Raw genomic sequence first — 22325 nt, 5'->3', positions numbered from 1 at the left:
ACCCTCTCAGTGCTGGGTTCCTGCCTTCCCTTCTCTCTGGCCCAGCCCAACACTGCTCTCCACTGACAGCTAAGTCTGTGTACTGGTCTTAATTTTAAAAGCAGGGTAATGGTTTGCCCAGTGTGACACCTTTTGAGACAATGAGCATGTTTACATCCACACTAATAATTCAATATTTAACTGATTATGGCTGGTCATTCTTTAAAAGTAACTTCCTCACCATTTTAGATAAGCATGCTCCGTTCAAAAAATGCAGAACTAAGAACAGATACAGCCCTTGGTTCACTCCAGACCTGACTGCCCTCGACCAGCTCAAAAATATCCTGTGGCGGACTGCAATAGCATCGAATAGTCCCCGCGATATGCAACTGTTCAGGGAAGTCAGGAACCAATACACGCAGTCAGTCAGGAAAGCTAAGGCCAGCTTCTTCAGGCAGAAGTTTGCATCCTGTAGCTCCAACTCCAAAAAGTTCTGGGACACTGTGAAGTCCATGGAGAACAAGAGCACCTCCTCCCAGCTGCCCACTGCACTGAGGCTAGGTAACACGGTCACCACCGATAAATCCATGATTATCGAAAACTTCAACAAGCATTTCTCAACAGCTGGCCATGCCTTACGCCTGGCTACTCCAACCTCAGCCAACAGCTCCGCCCCCCCTCCCGCAGCTACTCGCCCAAGCCTCTCCAGGTTCTCCTTTACCCAAATCCAGATAGCAGATGTTCTGAAAGAGCTGCAAAACCTGGACCCGTACAAATCAGCTGGGCTTGACAATCTGGACCCTCTATTTCTGAAACTATCCGCCGCCATTGTCGCAACCCCTATTACCAGCCTGTTCAACCTCTCTTTCATATCGTCTGAGATCCCCAAGGATTGGAAATCTGCCGCAGTCATCCCCCTCTTCAAAGGGGGAGACACCCTGGACCCAAACTGTTACAGACCTATATCCATCCTGCCCTGCCTATCTAAGGTCTTCGAAAGCCAAGTCAACAAACAGGTCACTGACCATCTCGAATCCCACCGTACTGTCTCCGCTGTGCAATCTGGTTTCCGAGCCGGTCACGGGTGCACCTCAGCCACGCTCAAGGTACTAAACGATATCATAACCGCCATCGATAAAAGACAGTACTGTGCAGCCGTCTTCATCGACCTTGCCAAGGCTTTCGACTCTGTCAATCACCATATTCTTATCGGCAGACTCAGTAGCCTCGGTTTTTCGGATGACTGCCTTGCCTGGTTCACCAATTACTTTGCAGACAAGAGTTCAGTGTGTCAAATCGGAGGGCATGCTGTCCGGTCCTCTGGCAGTCTCTATGGGGGTGCCACAGGGTTCAATCCTCGGGCCGACTCTTTTCTCAGTATATATCAATGATGTTGCTCTTGCTGCGGGCGATTCCCTGATCCACCTCTACGCAACAGTCCTTCCGTGGCCTCCAACTGCTCTTAAACGCTAGTAAAACCAAATGCATGCTTTTCAACCGTTCGCTGCCTGCACCCGCACGCCTGACCAGCATCACCACCCTGGATGGTTCCGACCTTGAATATGTGGACATCTATAAGTACCTAGGTGTCTGGCTAGACTGTAAACTCTCCTTCCAGACTCATATCAAACATCTCCAATCGAAAATCAAATCAAGAATCGGCTTTCTATTCCGCAACAAAGCCTCCTTCACTCACGCCGCCAAACTTACCCTAGTAAAACTGACTATCCTACCGATCCTCGACTTCGGCGATGTCATCTACAAAATTGCTTCCAACACTCTACTCAGCAAACTGGATGCAGTTTATCACAGTGCCATCCGTTTTGTCACTAAAGCACCTTATACCACCCACCACTGCAACCACTGTATGCTCTAGTCGGCTGGCCCTCGCCACATATTTGTCGCCAGACCCACTGGCTCCAGGTCATCTACAAGTCCATGCTAGGTAAAGCTCTGCCTTATCTCAGTTCACTGGTCACGATGGCAACACCCATCCGTAGCACGCGCTCCAGCAGGTGTATCTCACTGATCATCCCTAAAGCCAACACCTCATTCGGCCGCCTTTCGTTCCAGTTCTCTGCTGCCTGTGACTGGAACGAATTGCAAAAATCGCTGAAGTTGGAGACTTTTATTTCCCTCACCAACTTCAAACATCTGCTATCCGATCGCTGCAGCTGTACATAGTCTATCGGTAAATAGCCCACCCATTTTTACCTACCTCATCCCCATACTGTTTTTATTTATTTACTTTTCTGCTCTTTTGCACACCAATATCTCTACCTGTACATGACCATCTGATCATTTATCACTCCAGTGTTATTAATCTGCAACATTGTAATTATTCGCCTACCTCCTCATGCCTTTTGCACACAATGTATATAGACTCACCTTTTTTTTCTACTGTGTTATTGACTTGTTAATTGTTTACTTACTCCATGTGTAACTTTGTGTTGTCTGCTCACACTGCTATGCTTTATCTTGGCCAGGTCGCAGTTGCAAATGAGAACTTGTTCTCAACTAGCCTACCTGGTTAAATAAAGGTGAAATAAAAAATAAAAATGTCAGTAGGCCGGTTTTGGCATGAGTCATGTAAACACCGTACTCTGCTTATCAAATAAATAAAAAATAAAATAAAATGACATTTTATTGGTCACATACACATATTTAAAGTGACTAGTGTTCCATTATTAATGGAAGTGTCCAGTGATTCCAAGTCTATGTATATAGGGCAGCAGCCTCTAAGATGCAGGGCCAACCATGGAGGAGAACCGGGTGGAAGCCGGTTATCTTAATCGGCGTGAGGTCATATTTGAAGTAAGCATACGCCGATTAAAACACCTGGCTTTCTGGAGCAATCGGTTGAATTATTAGGCTATATAAACGCCGTATTCAGAGTTGTAGCGGTGTATCTGTGCATGTGCTAGCACAAGCAGCGCAAGCTTCCTTCTTCAGCATGAGTGAAGTGAGTTCAGAAAACCTAAGTATGCATCTTAGAAATAGTTTTCACATAAAAACTTAATGTCCGAACTGAGAATCAAATATGCTTCACAAAAATAACATGGTTGCCGTGGTAGAACGATTTATTTTGATTGTCATTTATCAATGTCCCATCAGGTAATGTAGTACACAACTGGAGTGGAATTTGCCTCTTGATGCTATTTCTTTATCAATATTAATGATCCTAAATCAATTGATCAAATCTTATTTGCACAATGCTTTTTTCAACCTGACATGGCACGGATGTTTTAAAGATCCAATGCAGCCGTTTTAACTCATTATAAAATCATTTCTGGGTAACAATTAATAACCTTACTGTGATTGTTTTCAATTAAAATGGTAAAAAAAACTCAACAAAGACCCATTTCTCAAGCAAGAATGTTGCTAAACTGTCTGGGAGTGGTCTCAGTGGGGAGGGGAAAACTGAAAACTAGCTGTTATTGGCTGAGAGATTTGGAACTCTATTTCTTATTGGTCTATTAACTAATTCACAACCTGGTGACGTCACCAGGCAGGCCAAAACTCCATCCCACCAAAACAGGCAGAAATTTCAGGCAGTCTTTTCAAACAGCTCTTACACTAAAAGGGAATTATCATCATTTTCACAATTTCACAGTATTATTCCCACCTCATAGTGTAGAAATATATTTAAAACATATTTGTTGACTGCACTGGGCCTTTAAGAAAACCTTGGGACCTAATCCCTCCCCAGACCAAGTGTAGGGGGATAATGGAGAACAGCAAAAACAACTTTGAAGCAAGGAAGAAGAACCCTTCAGGTGGATGTGGACAAGAATATATTGATAGTCCATATCGTAGAACTATCTCATGATCCGATCAGTGTTGCCAGACTACAACAGAGAAAGTACAAAAGTACTGAAACTCCTCTGTACCTAAACATTAACAAATGGTTCTCCTCCATGTGCACTAGAGGCCAGTCGAAATCACACAGCTGATGATACACAGACTTACATACAGTTCACACACACACACCCACACACAAACGCACACAAACGCGCGCACACACACACACACACACACACACACACACACACACACACACACACACACACACACACACACACACACACACACACACACACACACACACACACACACACACACACACACACACAGTAACCCTGTCAAGGAAAATCTATCAATGTACAAATGTGTCTGGAAATGCCTTATATATTGCAATACATACAAAATTGAATAATATATATCTATATTTTAGTAATAAGTCCCATCAGGTGACTTGATTTCAGATGTGTCCATATTAACTGGATTGTTACGGAAATCATTCTTCTTGCAAAGCATGTCAACGTTTAAATCAAACTATTATATTAATCTGACTATTCACAATAATCATATTATTGTGTGCGTGTAACCATACTCAATATTTCTCTGGTCGCCCACTTCCATTGAGTATTAAGAATACCATCAATAAAGCAGTTTAGTCTGACACTCTGAGAAATAAGGCTGCCAGGTTTTGCGTGTCGGTTTCTCCATCTCTTTTTTCATGTCATGATTAAAAGTTTCCACCCTCCAAGCACATTTTCCATCTGGGTAGCCAACATGTCAACATCTGTGGGATTTGTTATATCATTGTGAAGTGGCATGGAGAATTCCCAAATGTGTCAATATATAATAAACCGCTCTCTCGATATCAACAATTTTCAGCCTCCTTCCACATCTCCATATTTTTTTAAAAACTATTTTTATTTCCCCATGTTGTGTTTCCATTTCCCACCCGCCGCTGGGCTTTTTGTGCATTCATCTGAGCAGACACACAACTTTTGTGATTGTAAACATGACTAGTAGATTGCTTGGATGCTAATTATTGTAATTTTTAATTACCAGAAAGAGTGTTCACTAACAATGAACTTTGCTTGGTTTAACATTAAATACATTTATTCCCATACCTGAATGAACTACTGAAATTGAAAAGTTATTCAAAAGAAACCAGTTTAGTCACACTATTTTTGTAATATCTTCCCTGCTACTGTCACGGGGTGATTACAACAAATGAAATGTAAACTCATTTAAATTCGAGCAAAAATAAAATAAATGAGACGTTACGAAATAGAAGAAGCACAAGCATTGCAGACAATTATATAATATTATGAATTATGCATACACATTCATAAAACTTTTAATCCACAACAGCAATAAACCAATTAAGGGATACTCATTACTTGACCCTTGACCCTAATTAGGTCCTATGAATTTAACTTTTCAGTGTTAAGATGACTTGACATGTTCATCAGAGCTCCTAGTTTAACTGGATTACACCTTAGTTGGTGGAGGTTCTACTCAGTGTTTGCTGGTAGGGGGTCATTGATCCTAGCCTCTGGTATATACCAAATCACTTGATCTGCACTCCATCGATGAGGGGTCACTTAGATTCCAATGGGCAAATAATGGGGGGTTAGGGGGAACCATTTGGTATGCAAACCCCTTTTCACAGATCATTGATCGATCACCATGTCAACATGCTGCCATTGATTATTTTCCTAGTCACAGAGGACTGCCGGTCTGTGCTCAGTGTTCAGTGGGTGTGGGGTTAAAGGTCCGTCTGTGCACGGTGATCAGTGGGTGTGGGTTAAAGGTCAGTCTGTGTTCAGTGGGTGTTGGGTTAAAGGTCAGTCTGTGCTCAGTGTTCAGTGGTTGTGGGGTTAATGGTCAGTCTGTGCTCAGTGGGGGTGGGATTAAAGGTCAGTCGGTGCCCAGTACTGTGGATGTGGGTTTACAGGTCAATCTATGCTCAGTGTTCAGTGGGTGTGGGGTTAAAGGTCAGTCTGTACTCAGTGGGTGTGGGGTTAAAGGTCAGTCTGTGCTCATTACTCAGCGGGTGTGGGGTTAAAGGTCAGTCTGTGTTCAGTACTCAGTGGGTGTGGAGTTAAAGGTCAGTCTGTGCTCAGTACTCAGAGGGTGTGGTGTTAAAGGTCAGTCTGTGCTCAGTACTCAGAGGGTGTGGGGTTAAAGGTCAGTCTGTGCTCAGTACTCAGCAGGTGTGGGGTTAAAGGTCAGTCTGTGCTCAGTACTCAGAGGGTGTGGGGTTAAAGGTCAATCTGTGCTCAGTACTGTGGGTGTGGAGTTACAGGTCAATCTGTGCTCAGTGTTCAGTGGGTGTGGGGTTAAAGGTCAGTCTGTACTCAGTGGGTGTGGGGTTAAGGTCAGTCTGTGCTCAGTACTCAGAGAGTGTGGGGTTAAAGGTCAGTCTGTGCTCAGTACTCAGAGGGTGTGGGGTTAAAAGTCAGTCTGTGCTCAGTACTCAGACGGTGTGGGGTTACCACAAGAGTCCAACACATTTATGACAACTACTGTACTGTATACAGTATATCCCTAAGAGGGGAGTCGGTGCTGTGTCGGTGAGAAGCTGTGATGAAAGGTTCCCCTCTGCTCTAATAGCTCCAGCTCCAGTAAGCCCTGCTCATGTAGATGGGTGGCAGGCAGTGTGTGACTATGGCTTCTCATTCCTAAAGTGATGTATTCAATTACTGCAGTGCGCTTGATTACATATCGCCCATTCATCCTCCCTCCGCCAGCTGCAAATCAGAGGCCCTGTCTGCACCTCCACTTTCTCAGCTTTCCTACACTGTAGGAAATGAGCTGTTGGAGGAAATGCTGTTGGGGGGGGGGGGGGGGGCTGCAGAGTTAACTCAGTTTGATATACCATCTATCACAAAACAGTGGTTCTTCGCTTATGAATGAATCAGAGCCCAAAAGGCGTATTAAAATGGCTGCATGGTTAGTATATGATATCCTGCTTCCTTCTGGAGATACAGTGCCTTGCGAAAGTATTCGCCCCCCTTGAACTTTGCGACCTTTTGCCACATTTCAGGCTTCAAACATAAAGATATAAAACTGTATTTTTTTGTGAAGAATCAACAACAAGTGGGACACAATCATGAAGTGGAACGACATTTATTGGATATTTCAAATCTTTTTAACAAATCAAAAACTGAAAAATTGGGCGTGCAAAATTATTCAGCCCCTTTACTTTCAGTGCAGCAACCTCTCTCCAGAAGTTCAGTGAGGATCTCTGAATGATCCAATGTTGACCTAAATGACTAATGATGATAAATACAATCCACCTGTGTGTAATCAAGTCTCCGTATAAATGCACCTGCACTGTGATAGTCTCAGAGGTCCGTTAAAAGCGCAGAGAGCATCATGAAGAACAAGAAACACACCAGGCAGGTCCGAGAAAGCCGGATTTGGATACAAAAAGATTTCCCAAGCTTTAAACATCCCAAGGAGCACTGTGCAAGCGATAATATTGAAATGGAGATATCAGACCACTGCAAATCTACCAAGACCTGGCCGTCCCTCTAAACTTTCAGCTCATACAAGGAGAAGACTGATCAGAGATGCAGCCAAGAGGCCCATGATCACTCTGGATGAACTGCAGAGATCTACAGCTGAGGTGGGAGACTCTGTCCATAGGACAACAATCAGTCGTATATTGCACAAATCTGGCCTTTATGGAAGAGTGGCAAGAAGAAAGCCATTTCTTAAAGATTTCCATAAAAAGTGTCGTTTAAAGTTTTCCACAAGCCACCTGGGAGACACACCAAACATGTGGAAGAAGGTGCTCTGGTCAGATGAAACCAAAATTGAACTTTTTGGCAACAATGCAAAACGTTATGTTTGGCGTAAAAGCAACACAGCTCATCACCCTGAACACACCATCCCCACTGTCAAACATGGTGGTGGCAGCATCATGGTTTGGGCCTGCTTTTCTTCAGCAGGGACAGGGAAGATGGTTAAAATTGATGGGAAGATGGATGGAGCCAAATACAGGACCATTCTGGAAGAAAACCTGATGGAGTCTGCAAAAGACCTGAGACTGGGACGGAGATTTGTCTTCCAACAAGACAATGATCCAAAACATAAAGCAAAATCTACAATGGAATGGTTCAAAAATAAACATATCCAGGTGTTAGAATGGCCAAGTCAAAGTCCAGACCTGAATCCAATCGAGAATCTGTGGAAAGAACTGAAAACTGCTGTTCACAAATGCTCTCCATCCAACCTCACTGAGCTCGAGCTATTTTGCAAGGAGGAATGGGAAAAAATGTCAGTCTCTCGATGTGCAAAACTGATAGAGACATACCCCAAGCGACTTACAGCTGTAATCGCAGCAAAAGCAACACTTATCTCCCTCACTAGCTTTAAGCACCAACTGTCAGAGCAGCTCACAGATTACTGCACCTGTACATAGCCCACATATAATTTAGCCTATCAACTACCTCTTTCCCAACTGTATTTAATTTATTTATTTATTTTGCTCCTTTGCACCCCATTATTTTTATTTCTACTTTGCACATTCTTCCATTGCAAAACTACCATTCCAGTGTTTTACTTGCTATATTGTATTTACCTTGCCACCAAGGCCTTTTTTTGCCTTTACCTCCCTTCTCACCTCATTTGCTCACATTGTATATAGACTTGTTTATACTTTATTATTGACTGTATGTTTGTTTTACTCCATGTGTAACTCTGTGTTGTTGTATCTGTCGAACTGCTTTGCTTTATCTTGGCCAGGTCGCAATTGTAAATGAGAACTTGTTCTCAACTTGCCTACCTGGTTAAATAAAGGTAAAATAAAAAAAATAAAATAAAAAAGGTGGCGCTACAAAGTATTAACTTAAGGGGGCTGAATCATTTTGCACGCCAAATTTTTCAGTTTTTGATTTGTTAAAAAGTTTGAAATATCCAATAAATGCCGTTCCACTTCATGATGGTGTCCCACTTGTTGTTGATTCTTCACAAAAAAATACAGTTTCATATCTTCACGTTTGAAGCCTGAAATGTGGCAAAAGGTCGCAAAGTTCAAGGGGGCCGAACACTTTCGCAAGGCACTGTATGCATGTTAGTTTTTAGGCCACAGGGTATTTTGGGTGTCTGTGCTCCTTGTCTCGGCCTCTGTCTCTGTCCCTGTCTCTGTCTCCCTACTTGCCTCATTCTCTGTGTGAGAGAGGGACGGATGGGAAGCAGGAGGAGTCAGGGTCAAGCATATGGACTCGTGGGGTCTACTTTCAAAACGGTCCGTCTGATGGACTACATGTGACAGAATCATGGAAAAGTGTCCTCGCAGCCAGATAAGCTGCCCTTCTAATTGGCCTTTATGAATATTTAATGAAATCAAGATGAAATTCAACCGTGGCTTTTAAGTGCTGAATGGGAGAGTGGTGTGTGTCGGTGCGTTATTTGATTTCTCTGGCCTACTGTGGAAGGAGGACTGCAGGAGTCAGTGTGGACTCAGTGGAGCGCAGGTGGTGGAGTTAGACTTTCGGTCTGGGGGAACCAGCTCTCTCTCTCTCTGAAGGAATTCATATTTTATTTGTTTCGTTGTATTTTTAACCAAGGGCTTCTGGTCACGCAACAGCCTCCCCTGTTTTGGACCTGACATTTTTACACAACACTACTGCTTTTAATTGCATGCATACTGAGTGATGAATACATTTCTCCTACACTGGCAGCCATTTTAAATAGAGCCAGGTCAATATTAACCCATGAAAGCTTTTAATATTGTTTGTGCTAATACAGGTAATAATGTAGTGATATTGACAGAAATTATAGAAATTATACACTCTCAATACAAGTGCACACACTGAAATACAATAAACCAATCAAGAATACCATTGTTTACAATTGTATGATTAATGTTGATTAATATCAATTACTCTTAAATTACAGAAATCCCCAAAAGCTATTTCTATATTACTCTGCAGCTACAAGGCAGTCCCATGTTCATGAAAATATAAACAGATATGGAAAAACCTGAGATGAAAAAATGTCATATTTTTGTACAAAATAGACAGGTTGGCTGACAATGTCACAAAAAAAGATGCTGAACAGTCAGATAGCTAGCAACAATGCCAAGAAGATGCCTTGTGTGGAATTGTAGTTGGCTCGTTTCAGCTCGTTGTATCTTGTTATTGATACCATGTCTTGTTTTTAGGTGATTTAACTGATTGCCTGTCAATGCTAATATGGAAAAAAATTAAATAGCGAACTAATCAATATGTCTCGCCCTGACCTTAGATATCTCTGTTTTGTATATATTTTGGTTAGGTCAGGGTGTGATTAGGGTGGGTACTCTAGTTTTTTGTATGTCTAGGGTTTTTGTATGTCTAGGGTTTTTGTAGGTCATGGTGTTTTTGTATATCTATTGTGGCCTGATATGGTTCCCAATCAGAGACGGCTGTTTATCGTTGTCTCTGATTGGGGATCATATTTAGGTAGCCCATTTTCCCACTTTCTGGTGTGGGATCTTGACTATGTGTAGTTGCCTGCCAGCACTATATTGTATAGCTTCACGTTTCGGTTGTTATTTTGTTAGTTTGTTCGGTGTACATTATTTTAATAAAGAGAATGTACGCATACCACTCTGCGCCTTGGTCTCCTTCATATGACGATCGTGACACAATAACTGTAATGATGTATTTCAGAGACAAGTGCTCATTGTGCAAATGTATTTACAGTGGGGAGAACAAGTATTTGATACACTGCCGATTTTTCAGGTTTTCCTACTTACAAAGCATGTAGAGGTCAAATTTTTTTATCATAGGTACACTTCAACTGTGAGAGACGGAATCTAAAACAAAAATCCAGAAAATCACATTGTATGATTTCTAAGTAATTAATTTGCATTTTATTGCATGACATAAGTATTTGATCACCTACCAACCAGTAAGAATTCCAGCTCTCACAGACCTGTTAGTTTTTCTTTAAGAAGCTCTCTTGTTCTCCACTCATTACCTGTATTAACTGCACCTGTTTGAACTCATTACCTGTATAAAAGACACCTGTCCACACACTCAATCAAACAGACTCCAACCTCTCCACAATGGCCAAGACCAGAGAGCTGTGTAAGGACATCAGGGATAAAATTGTAGACCTGCGCAAGGCTGGGATGGGCTACAGGACAATAGGCAAGCAGCTTGGTGAGAAGGCAACAACTGTTGGCGCAATTATTAGAAAGTGGAAGAAGTTCAAGATGACGGTCAATCATCCTCGGTCTGGGGCTCCATGCAAGATCTCACCTGGTGGGGCGTCAATGATCATGAGGAAGGTGAGGGATCAGCCCAGAACTACACGGCAGGACCCGGTCAATGACCTGAAGAGAGCTGGGACCACAGTCTCAAAGAAAACCATTAGTAACACACTGCGCCGTCATGGATTAAAATCCTGCAGCGCACGCAGGTCCCCCTGCTCAAGCCAGCGCATGTCCAGGCCCGTCTGAAGTTTGCCAATGATCATCTGGATGATCCAGAGGAGGAATGGGAGGTCATGTGGTCTGATGAGACAAAAATAGAGCTTTTTGGTCTAAACTCCACTCGCCGTGTTTGGAGGAAGAAGAAGGATGAGTACAACCCCAAGAACACCCATCCCAACCGTGAAGCATGGAGGTGGAAAAATCATTATTTGGGGATGCTTTACTGCAAAGGGGACAGGATGACTGCACCGTATTGAGGGGAGGATGGATGGGGCCATGTATCGCGAGATCTTGGCCAACAACCTCCTTCCCTCAGTAAGAGCATTGAAAATGGGTCGTGGCTGGGTCTTCCAGCATGACAACGACCCGGAACACACAGCCAGGGCAACTAAGGAGTGGCTCTGTAAGAAGCATCTCAAGGTCCTGGAGTGGCCTAGCCAGTCTCCAGACCTGAACTCAATAGAAAATCTTTGGAGGGAGCTGAAAGTCCGTATTACACAGCGACAGCCCCGAAACCTGAAGGATCTGGAGAAGGTCTGTATGGAGGAGTGGGCCAAAATCCCTGCTGCAGTGTGTGCAAACCTGGTCAAGAACTACAGGAAACGTATGATCTCTGTAATTGCAAACAAAGGTTTGTGTACCAAATATTAAATTCTGCTTTTCTGATGTATTAAATACTTATGTCATGCAATAAAATGCTAATTAATTACTTAAAAATCATACAATGTGATTTTCTGGATTTTTGTTTTAGATTCCGTCTCTCACAGTTGAAGTGTACCTATGGTAAAACATTACAGACCTCTACATGCTTTGTAAGTAGGAAAACCTGCAAAATCGGCAGTGTATCAAATACTTCTTCTCCCCACTGTATGTTTTCAATAGACTAAATCTAGTTTACATGTTGTAAACAGCCTAAGTCAACCCAGTCTATTTTGCCCCATAGTTGCGCACACATCAGATTTGTTGCTAAACAACCAACCCATCTATAGTAATACAGAGCCAATAAAGCAAAATCCAGTATGTTTTCTGTGTGAGCTTTTGTGCATGTAAATTACTTATTACCAATGATACATAAATCATTGGAGAGCATCTTGCAGAATATCCAGTGTGTTAAATAATATATTTTCAGTCATGTAATATTATAGGCACTCACAAATACATAATTGACCTGTGAAGCAAAACCCAGGAGATGATTAGCTCATTATTACCTCACTCCTGTTTCTCCCTCTGGATGATGAGTAAGAGACAGGCTTCCTTAACTTGATATTGTGGTGTGGTAATGATGTGGCAAGCTGGCTAGAGACTGGTGCGTGGGGGAGACTGGGGCGTGGGGGAGAGATTGGGGGAGGCAGGGTGATGACTCACAGTAGGGGGGGAAGTTCTCCTAGAGAGAGAGAGAGAGAGAGAGAGAGAGAGAGACAGGGGAGAGATAGAGAGAGAGAGTTGACTCGCCCTCCTCCCCCTCTGTCTCCCTCCTCCCCCTCTGTCTCCCTCCAACCCTCCCAGTCCTGACCCTGGTAAGCGGGTGTCAGACGGAAGGGTCCTGGAGGACATCAGCAAGGACAATGAATACCTGAGCAGGGACGGAAGCAGACGGTTTAAATAGCTCCCTGCTGATTTCCCTTACCTCATCTGGACAGGGACAGGGTCCACCAGGGTCAATAATAACTGACATCTGTTCCATAATCAGATGATGATATTGCTGCATGCATTTACTCCCCCTGTGGATGTACCTGCAAGATTTGCCTCCATAATATTATTTCCTTGCTAATATAACCTTACCATTTCGGTGCTATTTTAGTTTAATTGATAACTTGGAAGGGATGGGATGTGAATATTATAATATTGACCTTACATGAATCTGAAATGAGCTACAAAATGGTGGATGGATCTCTCACATGATAATCATCAGCAAATATGAAGTACATTTGGGGGAAATATTGCAAATGGGTTTTGGTAGATTGTGCATGAATATTTAATGTAGTCATAAAAGTTAGGTTTAGTAAATTAATGGTTTTGCTAACGGCTGCGGTCTCTCCCTAGATTATTGCTGTGGAGGGAGTGTCTCCCCTCCTCGCCTGTCTGCAGGCCTGCTTTGTTAATTACAGCCGTGCTGTTCCTCACCTGCACTACATTACACCTACATTGGACAGGGGGAGAATCAGACAGATCAAATTAATGACTTTTGGAAGGTGGACGGAAAGTTTCAGGTGTCCGTTTTTATTTGCTGATGCTTATGGTGAATCCTGATCAACAAAACAGGGTGAGATAAGCCAATCACTCAATCAAGCCAGTCTATAATTGTTTAACCAGTATATGTGTGTAGTGTGTAGTACAGAGCCACAGGTTACTTCAACTTGCAACATCATTCTGTAACCTGTGGCTCTATACCACAAACTCTATTCCATCTACTGGTTAAACAATTATAGACAGGCTTGATTGAGTGATTGGCTTATTTCACTGTGTTTTGTTGATCAGGATTCACCATAAGCATCAGCAAATAAAAACAGACAACTGAAACTTTCCTTCCAAAAGTCATTCATTTGATCCTGACAATCGTAATTTACCGATGTCAACCTGTCCTGAACATGTCCTCTTAGTCCTTTAAACATGATCTTGTGTTTGTTTGCTGTAGTGTGACACTGGTACTTTTAGAATGAACACTGGGGGTTTAGGTGTTACCATGACAGCTGGGTAGGTGCATTTGCAACCTACAGTCGGTTCCCAGCCTCAAAGCCCTTTAACCTGTTCCATCCACTAAGTTTAGACTCAGGCTGGGCCACAGGGAATTATCAGCACTGTCAACCTGCCGTACATATAAAAGACATCACGCTGCTTGTTTAGCGAGTACCACTTCCTCCCGATTCAGCCCATCCCCGGCGCGAACTCAGGACCTCTGCCTTGCTAGCACACGTGACCGCCCTCCTGAAGCATCTTACTAGTCGGCGCCATGCAAAAAGCTAGATATTCGCTGGCACAGGTGGGGACATTTCAGACTAAGGAGTAAGTTTCACACATCCCCATTATGCTACACACACACACACACACACACACACACACACACACACACACACACACACACACACACACACACACACACACACACGCACACACGCACACACACGCACAAGCACACAAACACACACACACACACACACACACACTGACACAGTATCATTCTATATCAGGCCCTGGTTAAGCCCTGTGACAGCCTGGGGGCACTGGACACCCACTCTACATGGTGGCTGGGCTGGCCAAGTATGTATTGGGTGGTGTGATTCCACAGCTCTTGGCTGAGTTTGATAAAGATTAATACAATCCTATTTTCTGCCCAGGATTGCCTTTCCTAATGTGATTCCTCTCTCTCTCTCTCTCTCTCTCTCTCTCTCTCTCTCTCTTCCTGGGAAACACTAAGCACCTTATCCATGTAAGGAGTGACAATGAGAGAGTGAGGCAAGCAGTGTTAGTGTGCTGTAATACTCTAATTCACTATAGATTAATTATCTCAGGATAAACAGCATCAGGGTACAGGATTGGGCCAGGCTGAAACACAGTATGGCAAATCCTCCTCCACTCCTCTCCAGGCTGTCCAGTGGCACACAGTAGCCCTGTGTCATGGACTGGCTGGTTAGAGGGACGTACAGTACCAATCAAAAGTTTGGACACACCTACTCATTCAAGGGTTTTTCTTTATTTTTACTATTTTCTACATTCTAGAATATCAAATCAAATGTATTTATATAGCCCTTCTTACATCAGCTGATATCTCAAAGTGCTGTACAGAAACCCGGCCTACATCCCCAAACAGCAAGCAATGCAGAAGCACGTTGGCTAGGAAAAACTCCCTAGAAAGGCCAAAACCTAGGAAGAAACCTAGAGAGGAACCAGGCTATGAGGGGTGGCCAGTCCTCTTCTGGCTGTGCCGGCACAGCCAGAGATTATGTGGAGATTATAACAGAACAAAGACAAGATGTTCAAATGTTCAGAAATGACCAGCATGGTCAAATAATAATAATCACAGTAGTTGTCGAGGGTGCAACAGGTCAGCACCTCAGGAGTAAATGTCAGTTGGCTTTTCATAGCCGATCATTGAGAGTATCTCTACCGCTCCTGCTGTCTCTAGAGAGTTGAAAGCAGCAGATCTGGGACAGGTAGCACGTCCGGTGAACAGGTCAGGGTTCCATAGCCGCAGGCAGAACAGTTGAAACTGGAGCAGCAGCACGTCCAGGTGGACTGGGGACACCAAGGAGTCATCATGCCAGGTAGTCCTGAGGCATGGTCCTAGTGCTCAGGTTCTCCGAGAGAGAGAAAGGAAGAAGGAGAGAAAGAGAGAGAGAGAGAATTAGAGAGAGCATTCTTAGATTCAAACAGGACACCGGATAAGACAGGAGAAATACTCCAGATATAACAGACTAACCCTTGCCCCCGACACATAAACTACTGCTGGAGGCTGAGACAGGGGGGGTCAGGAGACACTGTGGCCCCATCCGATGAGACCCCCAGACAGGGCCAAACAGGCAAGATATAACCCCACCCACTTTGTCAAAGCACAGCCCCCATACCATTAGAGGGATATCTTCAACCACCAACTTACCATCCTGAGACAAGGCCGAGTATAGCCCACAAAGATCTCCGCCACGGCACAACCCAAGGGGGGGCGCCAACCCAGACAGGAAGACCACGTCAGTGACTCAACCCACTCAAGTCACGCACCTCTCCTAGGGACGGCATGGAAGAGCACCAGTAGGACAGTAACTCAGCCCCTGTAATAGGGTTAGAGGCAGAGAATCCCAGTGGAGAGAGGGAAACCTGCCAGGCAGAGACAGCAAGGGCAGTTCGTTGCTCCAGTGCCTTTCTGTTCACCTTCACCCTCCTGGGCCAGACTACACTGTGTTGTTGTCTGTGTCACACTGCTTTGCCTTATCTTGGCCAGGTAAATTAGGACTTTTTCTCAACTAACCTACCTGGTTAAATAAAGGTGAAATATATATATATATTTTAATCATAGGGCCTACTGAAGAGATGAGTCTTCAATAAAGACTTAAAGTTTGAGACCGAGTCTGCGTCTCTCACATGGGTAGGCAGACCATTCCATAAAAATGTAGCTCTATAGGAGAAAGCCCTGCCTCCAGCTGTTTGCTTTGAAATTCTAGGGACAATTAGGAGGCCTGCGTCTTGTGACTGTAGCGTACGTGTAGGTATGTACGGCAGAACCAAATCGGAAAGATAGGTAGGAGCAAGCCCATGTAATGCTTTGTAGGTTAGCAGTAAAACCTTGAAATCAGCCCTTGCCTTAACAGGAAGCCAGTGTAGGGAGGCTAGCACTGGAGTAATATGATCAGATTTTTTGGTTCTAGTCAGGATTCTAGCAGCCGTATTTAGCACTAACTGAAGTTTATGTAGTGCTTTATCCGGGTAGCAGGAAAGTAGAGCATTGCAGTAGTCTAACCTAGAAGTGACAAAAGCATGGATTAATTTTTCTGCATCATTTTTGGACAGAAACTTTCAGATTTTTGCAATGTTACGGAGATGGAAAAAAGCTGTCCTTGAAACAGTCTTGATATGTTCGTCAAAAGAGAGATCAGGGTCCAGAGTAACACCGAGGTCGTTCACAATTTTATTTGAGACGACTGTACAATCAAGATTAAATGTCAGATTCAACAGAAGATCTCTCTGTTTCTTGGGACCTAGAACAAGCATCTCTATTTTGTCCGAGTTTAAAAGTAGAAAGTTTGCAGCCATCCACTTCCTTATGTCTGAAACACAGGCTTCCAGCGAGGGCAATTTTGGGGCTTCACCATGTTTCATCGAAATGTACAGCTGTGTGTCATCCGCATAGCAGTGAAAGTTAACATTATATTTTCGAATGACATCCCCAAGAGGTAAAATATATAGTGAAAACAATAGTGGTCCTAAAACGGAACCTTGATGAACACCAAAATTTACAGTTGTTTTGTAAGAGGACAAACCATCCACAGAGACAAACTGACATCTTTCCAACAGATAAGATTTAAACCAGGCCAGAACTTGTCCATGTAGACCAATTTGGGTTTCCAATCTCTCCAAAAGAATGTGGTGATCGATGGTATCAAAAGCAACACTAAGGTCTAGGAGCACGAAGACAGATGCAGAGCCTCGGTCTGATACCATTAAAAGGTCATTTACCACCTTCACAAGTGCAGTCTCAGTGCTATGATGGGGTCTAAAACCAGACTGAAGCATTTCGTATACATTGTTTGTCTTCAGGAAGGCAGTGAGTTGTTGCGCAACAGCTTTTTCTAAAATGTTTGAGAGGAATGGGAGATTCGATATAGGCCGATAGTTTTTTATATTTTCTGGCTCAAGGTTTGGCTTTTCCAAGAGAGGCTTTATTACTGCCACTTTCAGTGAGTTCGGTACATATCCGGTGGATAGAGAGACGTTTATTATGTTCAACATAGGAGGGCCAAGCACAGGAAGCAGCTCTTTCAGTAGTTTAGTTGGAATAGGGTCCAGTATGCAACTTGAAGGTTTAGAGGCCATGATTATTTTCATCATTGTGTCAAGAGATATAGTACTAAGACACTTGAGTGTCTCCCCTGAATCCTAGGTCCTGACAGAATTTTTCAGACTCAGGACAGCCTGGCTTTGGAGGAATACGCAGATTTAAAGAGAAGTCCGTAATTTGCTTTCTAATAATCATGATCTTTTCCTCAAAGAAGTTCATGAATTTATTACTGCTGAAGTGAAAGCCATCCTCACTTGGGGAATGCTGTTTTTTAGTTAGCTTTGCGACAGTATCAAAAATACATTTTGGATTGTTCTTATTTTGCTCAATTAAGTTGGAAAAATAGGATGATCGAGCAGCAGTGAGGGCTCTTTGATGCATGGCACTGTCTTTCCAAGCTAGTCTGAAGAATTCCAGTTTGGTGTAATAGTGAAGACATCAAAACTATGATTAAACACATATGGAATCATGTAAGTTGTTATACAAATCAAGATATATTTTATATTTGAGATTCTTCAAAGTAGCCAAAATTTGTCTTGATAACAGCTTTGCACACTCATGGCATTTTCTCAAACAGCTTCATGAGGTGGTCACCTGGAATGCATTTCAATTAACAGGTGTGCCTTGTTAAAAGTTAATTTGTGGAATTTCTTTCCTTCTTATTTCATTTGAGCCAATCATTTGTGTTGTGACAAGATAGGGGTGGTATACAGAAAATAGCCCTATTTGGTAAAATACCCAAGTCCATATTATGGCAAGAACAGCTAAAAAAGTGCAGTCGCAAAAACCATCAAGCGCTATGATGAAACTGGGTCTCATGAGGACCGCCACAGGAAAAGGAAAAACCAAAGTTACCTCTGCTGCAGAGGATAAGTTCATTAGAGTTACCAGCCTCAGAAATTGCAGCCCAAATAAATGCTTCACAGAGTTCAAGTAACAGACACATCTCAACATCAACTGTTCAGAGGAGACTGCGTGAATCAGGCCTTCATGGTCGATTTGCTGCAAAGAAACCAATATTAAAGACCACAATAATAATAAGAGACTTGCTTGGGCCAAGAAACAGGAGCAGTGGACATTAGACCCGTGGAAATCTGTCCTTTGGTCTAATGAGTGCAAATTTGAGATTTTTGGTTCCAACCGCCGTGTCTTTGTGAGACGCAGAGCAGGTGAGTGGACGATCTCCGCATGTGTGGTTCTCACTGTGAAGAATGGAGGAGGAGGTGTGATGGTGTGGGGTGCTTTGCTGGTGAAACTGTCAGTGATTTCTTTAGAATTCAAGGCACACTTAACCAGCATGGCTACCAAAACATTCTGCAGTGATATGCCATCCTTTCTGGCTTTCGCTTAGTGGGACTATCATTTGTTTTTCAATAGGACAATGACACAAAACACACCTCCAGGCTGTGTAGGGGCTATTTGACCAAGAAGGAGAGTGATGGTGCTTCCTCAGATGACCTGGTCTCCACAATCACCCAACCTCAACCTAATTGAGATGGTTTGGAATGAGTTGGACCGCAGAGTGAAGGAAAAGCAGCCAAAAAGTGCCCAGCATATGTTGGAACTTCTTCAAGACTGTTGGAAAAGCATTCCAGGTGAAGCTGGTTGAGAGAATGCCTAGCGTGTGCAAAGCTCACCAAGGCAAAAGGTGGCTACTATGAAGAATCTCAAATATAACATATATTTTGATTTGTTTAACACTTTTTTGGTTACTACATGATTCCATATGTGTTATTTCATAGTTGTGATGTCTTCACTATTATTCTACAATGTAGAAAATAGTTTTAAAAATTAAGAATCCTTGAATGAGTAGGTCTGTTTAAACTTTTGACTGGTACTGTATATGTCAGATCAATGTTACTTTATTTAGAGATATCATGAATGGGCGTTCACACCTGTATGCATATGATTTCTAAACTGAGTATTCAGGCAACACCAGAATGAATTGTCATGTGAAATTTTGATGGAATGGTATTAATTATTTTGTACAAGGGAAATGTCTTCATGTACACAATGCTCTCTGAATGCTGTAGAGGTCTGTTTGAATGTGCTGTGTCGAATGTTTTGAAGGGAACTTTGATTTTAATAACTTGGACATACTCCACTGATTTTAATCACCCAGCCAGCCTTTCCCAAAGAGAGTGTATCTTGACAATAGAGAAGCATTGTTTTCATTCTCTTTCTATGGTTTTTCGCTCTTCACACTTTCACTTGCAGAATAACAGAGTACCACTAGAGGGCGGTACAAAGGTCTAAATAAGAATTCTGGTTGAATACCAGTGCCTGTTGGTCAAAACAAAATCAGAGAGGTGATTTATAAATTGAGTGGATGGTAGAATCATTTCAAAAGACATTTAAGAAAGAAATCAATCAATGGCCAAAAACATAAACTTTGAATTTGATGTAATAATTTCAATAGTGCGTTATGCGACTGTGATATGTGGTTGTCTTACCTACCTTAGTTGAATGCACTGGCTAAGAGTCTCTGCTAAATGACCTACATGTACATGTAAATGATATTGATTAGTGTGGGGTTTCCATATCAACTAATGGTGAGTCAACAGCCTATACAGGTGGTTCATTGGGGCTAGTTGCTCTCATGCTGTCACAGTGACCTCTGCTGCCTAGTCTACCACTCTGTGCTTCCTGCTCTCTCTACTCCACGACACTCACTCATCTGCAATGTTTTAAGAGCAGTTAGAGTATCTGAGAGGATTTTTACATTAAGATTCTTGAATCCTAATGGATTGGGCTTCAACCTCCTGATTGCACTCACATCGATTATAGTCTGTGACTCAGCAGGTGAACCTGCAATATCATCAGCCTTCCATTGGGAAACGCCCAAAAAATATGCAGCATCGGTGGAATACACATACACACACACACACACACACACACACACACATGTACGCACATGAGCTGGTTCCTTAGGGACACACAGTGTAAGAGAGGGAGAAGGTGTTGATTAATGCAGTACTCAGAAGCCTGAAGGGTTTAAGAGAGTGGGGAGCTAGCAACTCTTTCGGGCCCCCTCTCCAAACTAGAGACATGAAGTGTAAAATTGGGCACTCTCTCAAACACACTCCGTCACACAGTCTTTCTCAAACACACTCCGTCACACAGTCTTTCTCAAACACACTCCGTCACACAGTCTTTCTCAAACACATTCCGACACACAGTCTTTAGCATGAGTGGAGAAGGAAGACACATTCCTGCTGGCTGTAATAGAGACAACACAGAGAACAAATGTTGTTGCCTTGTGCAAAAAGAATAAACTGATACCGATCTTTTTAAGGCTGAGATATACTGTGCCATCTTGTGCTTTTCCAGTCTTAAATAGTGGTTTCACACCTCATTTACATAATGTACATATTATGCATAGTCTGGGGCAGCAGGCACCCTAGCGGTTAAGCGTGTTGGGCCAGTAACTGAAAGGTTGCTGGTTCGAATCCCCAAGCCGACTTGGAGGGGAATCTGACGATGTGCCCTTGAGCCACGCATTTAACCATAATTCCTCCTGTAAATCGCTCTGGATGAGAGAGTCTGCTAAATGACTAAAATGTAGATGTAAAAGAATGGCGTGATAGTAATATGACATGTTATTTCTTTTGGACAGATTTTGAGTTGACATTTTCGCCCTAAGCCCTTTTGAATATCTCTGACCATGTTTCTATTTTTATTTCCCTTACAGCAACAGCGACGTCTAGATCTCCTAACCATCACCAGCCCTGGTGAGTGCCCACTGTCTACTAACTAACTGTTCTGATGCTGATGGGATGTGAGTGAGTGAGTGTAGACACTGGACAAAAACAACCTCTGTTCTCAGAGATGATAGTCACTACTAGCAAACAGTACACATGTAGGGATAAAAGTTCACTGGATAACTCAGCAGTACAGGATCAGTTACCAGACAACCTGGTGTCATAATTATACCACACTGATACCGCACACTCACAGTCACTTTAAACTTTGAAAATGTCTGCACAATGACATAGCAATGTGAATGAAGACATCAAAATATCTATTATGTTTATTTTTGTTTAATTTGATTTGATGAGCGTAGCTCCTGTCCATTATTTTCATATTATATGGTATTATGAAACAGCATGTGTGTGATGCTCAGCGGAGCTGCAATGTGTTTTGTGATCTGGAGCTCCCCAGTTGGACTGGTGCTGCTGTAAAGAGTCTTTGCTCAGGAAGGGGAACTCAATGTCTTGGAAAAGCAGCTGGGTGATGGAGCAAATTGCAGAGATGGCAAGAGGAAACAGATGGGTACGCCAGAATGGATACAGTGCCCATATGTCTAAAGGATCTGGATGGTCTAATATGCTTTGATTAAAATAATGTTTATGTGAGACATGTGGAGCCTGCTAATTTCCCAGATTTATTTTGCATTTGTTTCCCGAGCCCAGACAAGAATACATCTGACCTTGACATCTCTGGAAAGGGCAACCAGACACTCAGAAAGAGAGAGAGGGCAACATTTAGCGTTGTACCTCAAATCAGGTTCTTTGTCTCTTTTTTTAAGTGACAACCCTTCTGCTCAATGCACTGGCCAGTTTGGTTATTTTCCTGGTTTTGCATTTTATTCAGTTTGTATTATCTGACTATACTGTGCTGTTCTGTATTCCT

The 22325-nt window shown here is 42.9% G+C and overlaps 1 protein-coding gene across 1 annotated transcript in view; it reads left to right on the top strand.

Moving 5' to 3' along the window:
• The window catches only part of LOC110522763 (cytosolic carboxypeptidase 6), a 474879-nt gene that overhangs the window by 312290 nt on the left and 140264 nt on the right, over window positions 1–22325 (top strand). Inside the window, exon 6 of the mRNA XM_036969475.1 lies at window positions 21385–21424. Within this exon, the coding sequence (XP_036825370.1) occupies window positions 21385–21424 (40 nt within the window). The remainder of the gene's footprint in view (window positions 1–21384; window positions 21425–22325) is intronic.

This window comes from Oncorhynchus mykiss, chromosome 30 (genome assembly GCF_013265735.2).
Source record: "Oncorhynchus mykiss isolate Arlee chromosome 30, USDA_OmykA_1.1, whole genome shotgun sequence".
In the NCBI taxonomy this organism is placed as follows: Eukaryota; Metazoa; Chordata; class Actinopteri; order Salmoniformes; family Salmonidae; genus Oncorhynchus; species Oncorhynchus mykiss.
This window is presented reverse-complemented; position numbering and strand designations above follow the sequence as displayed.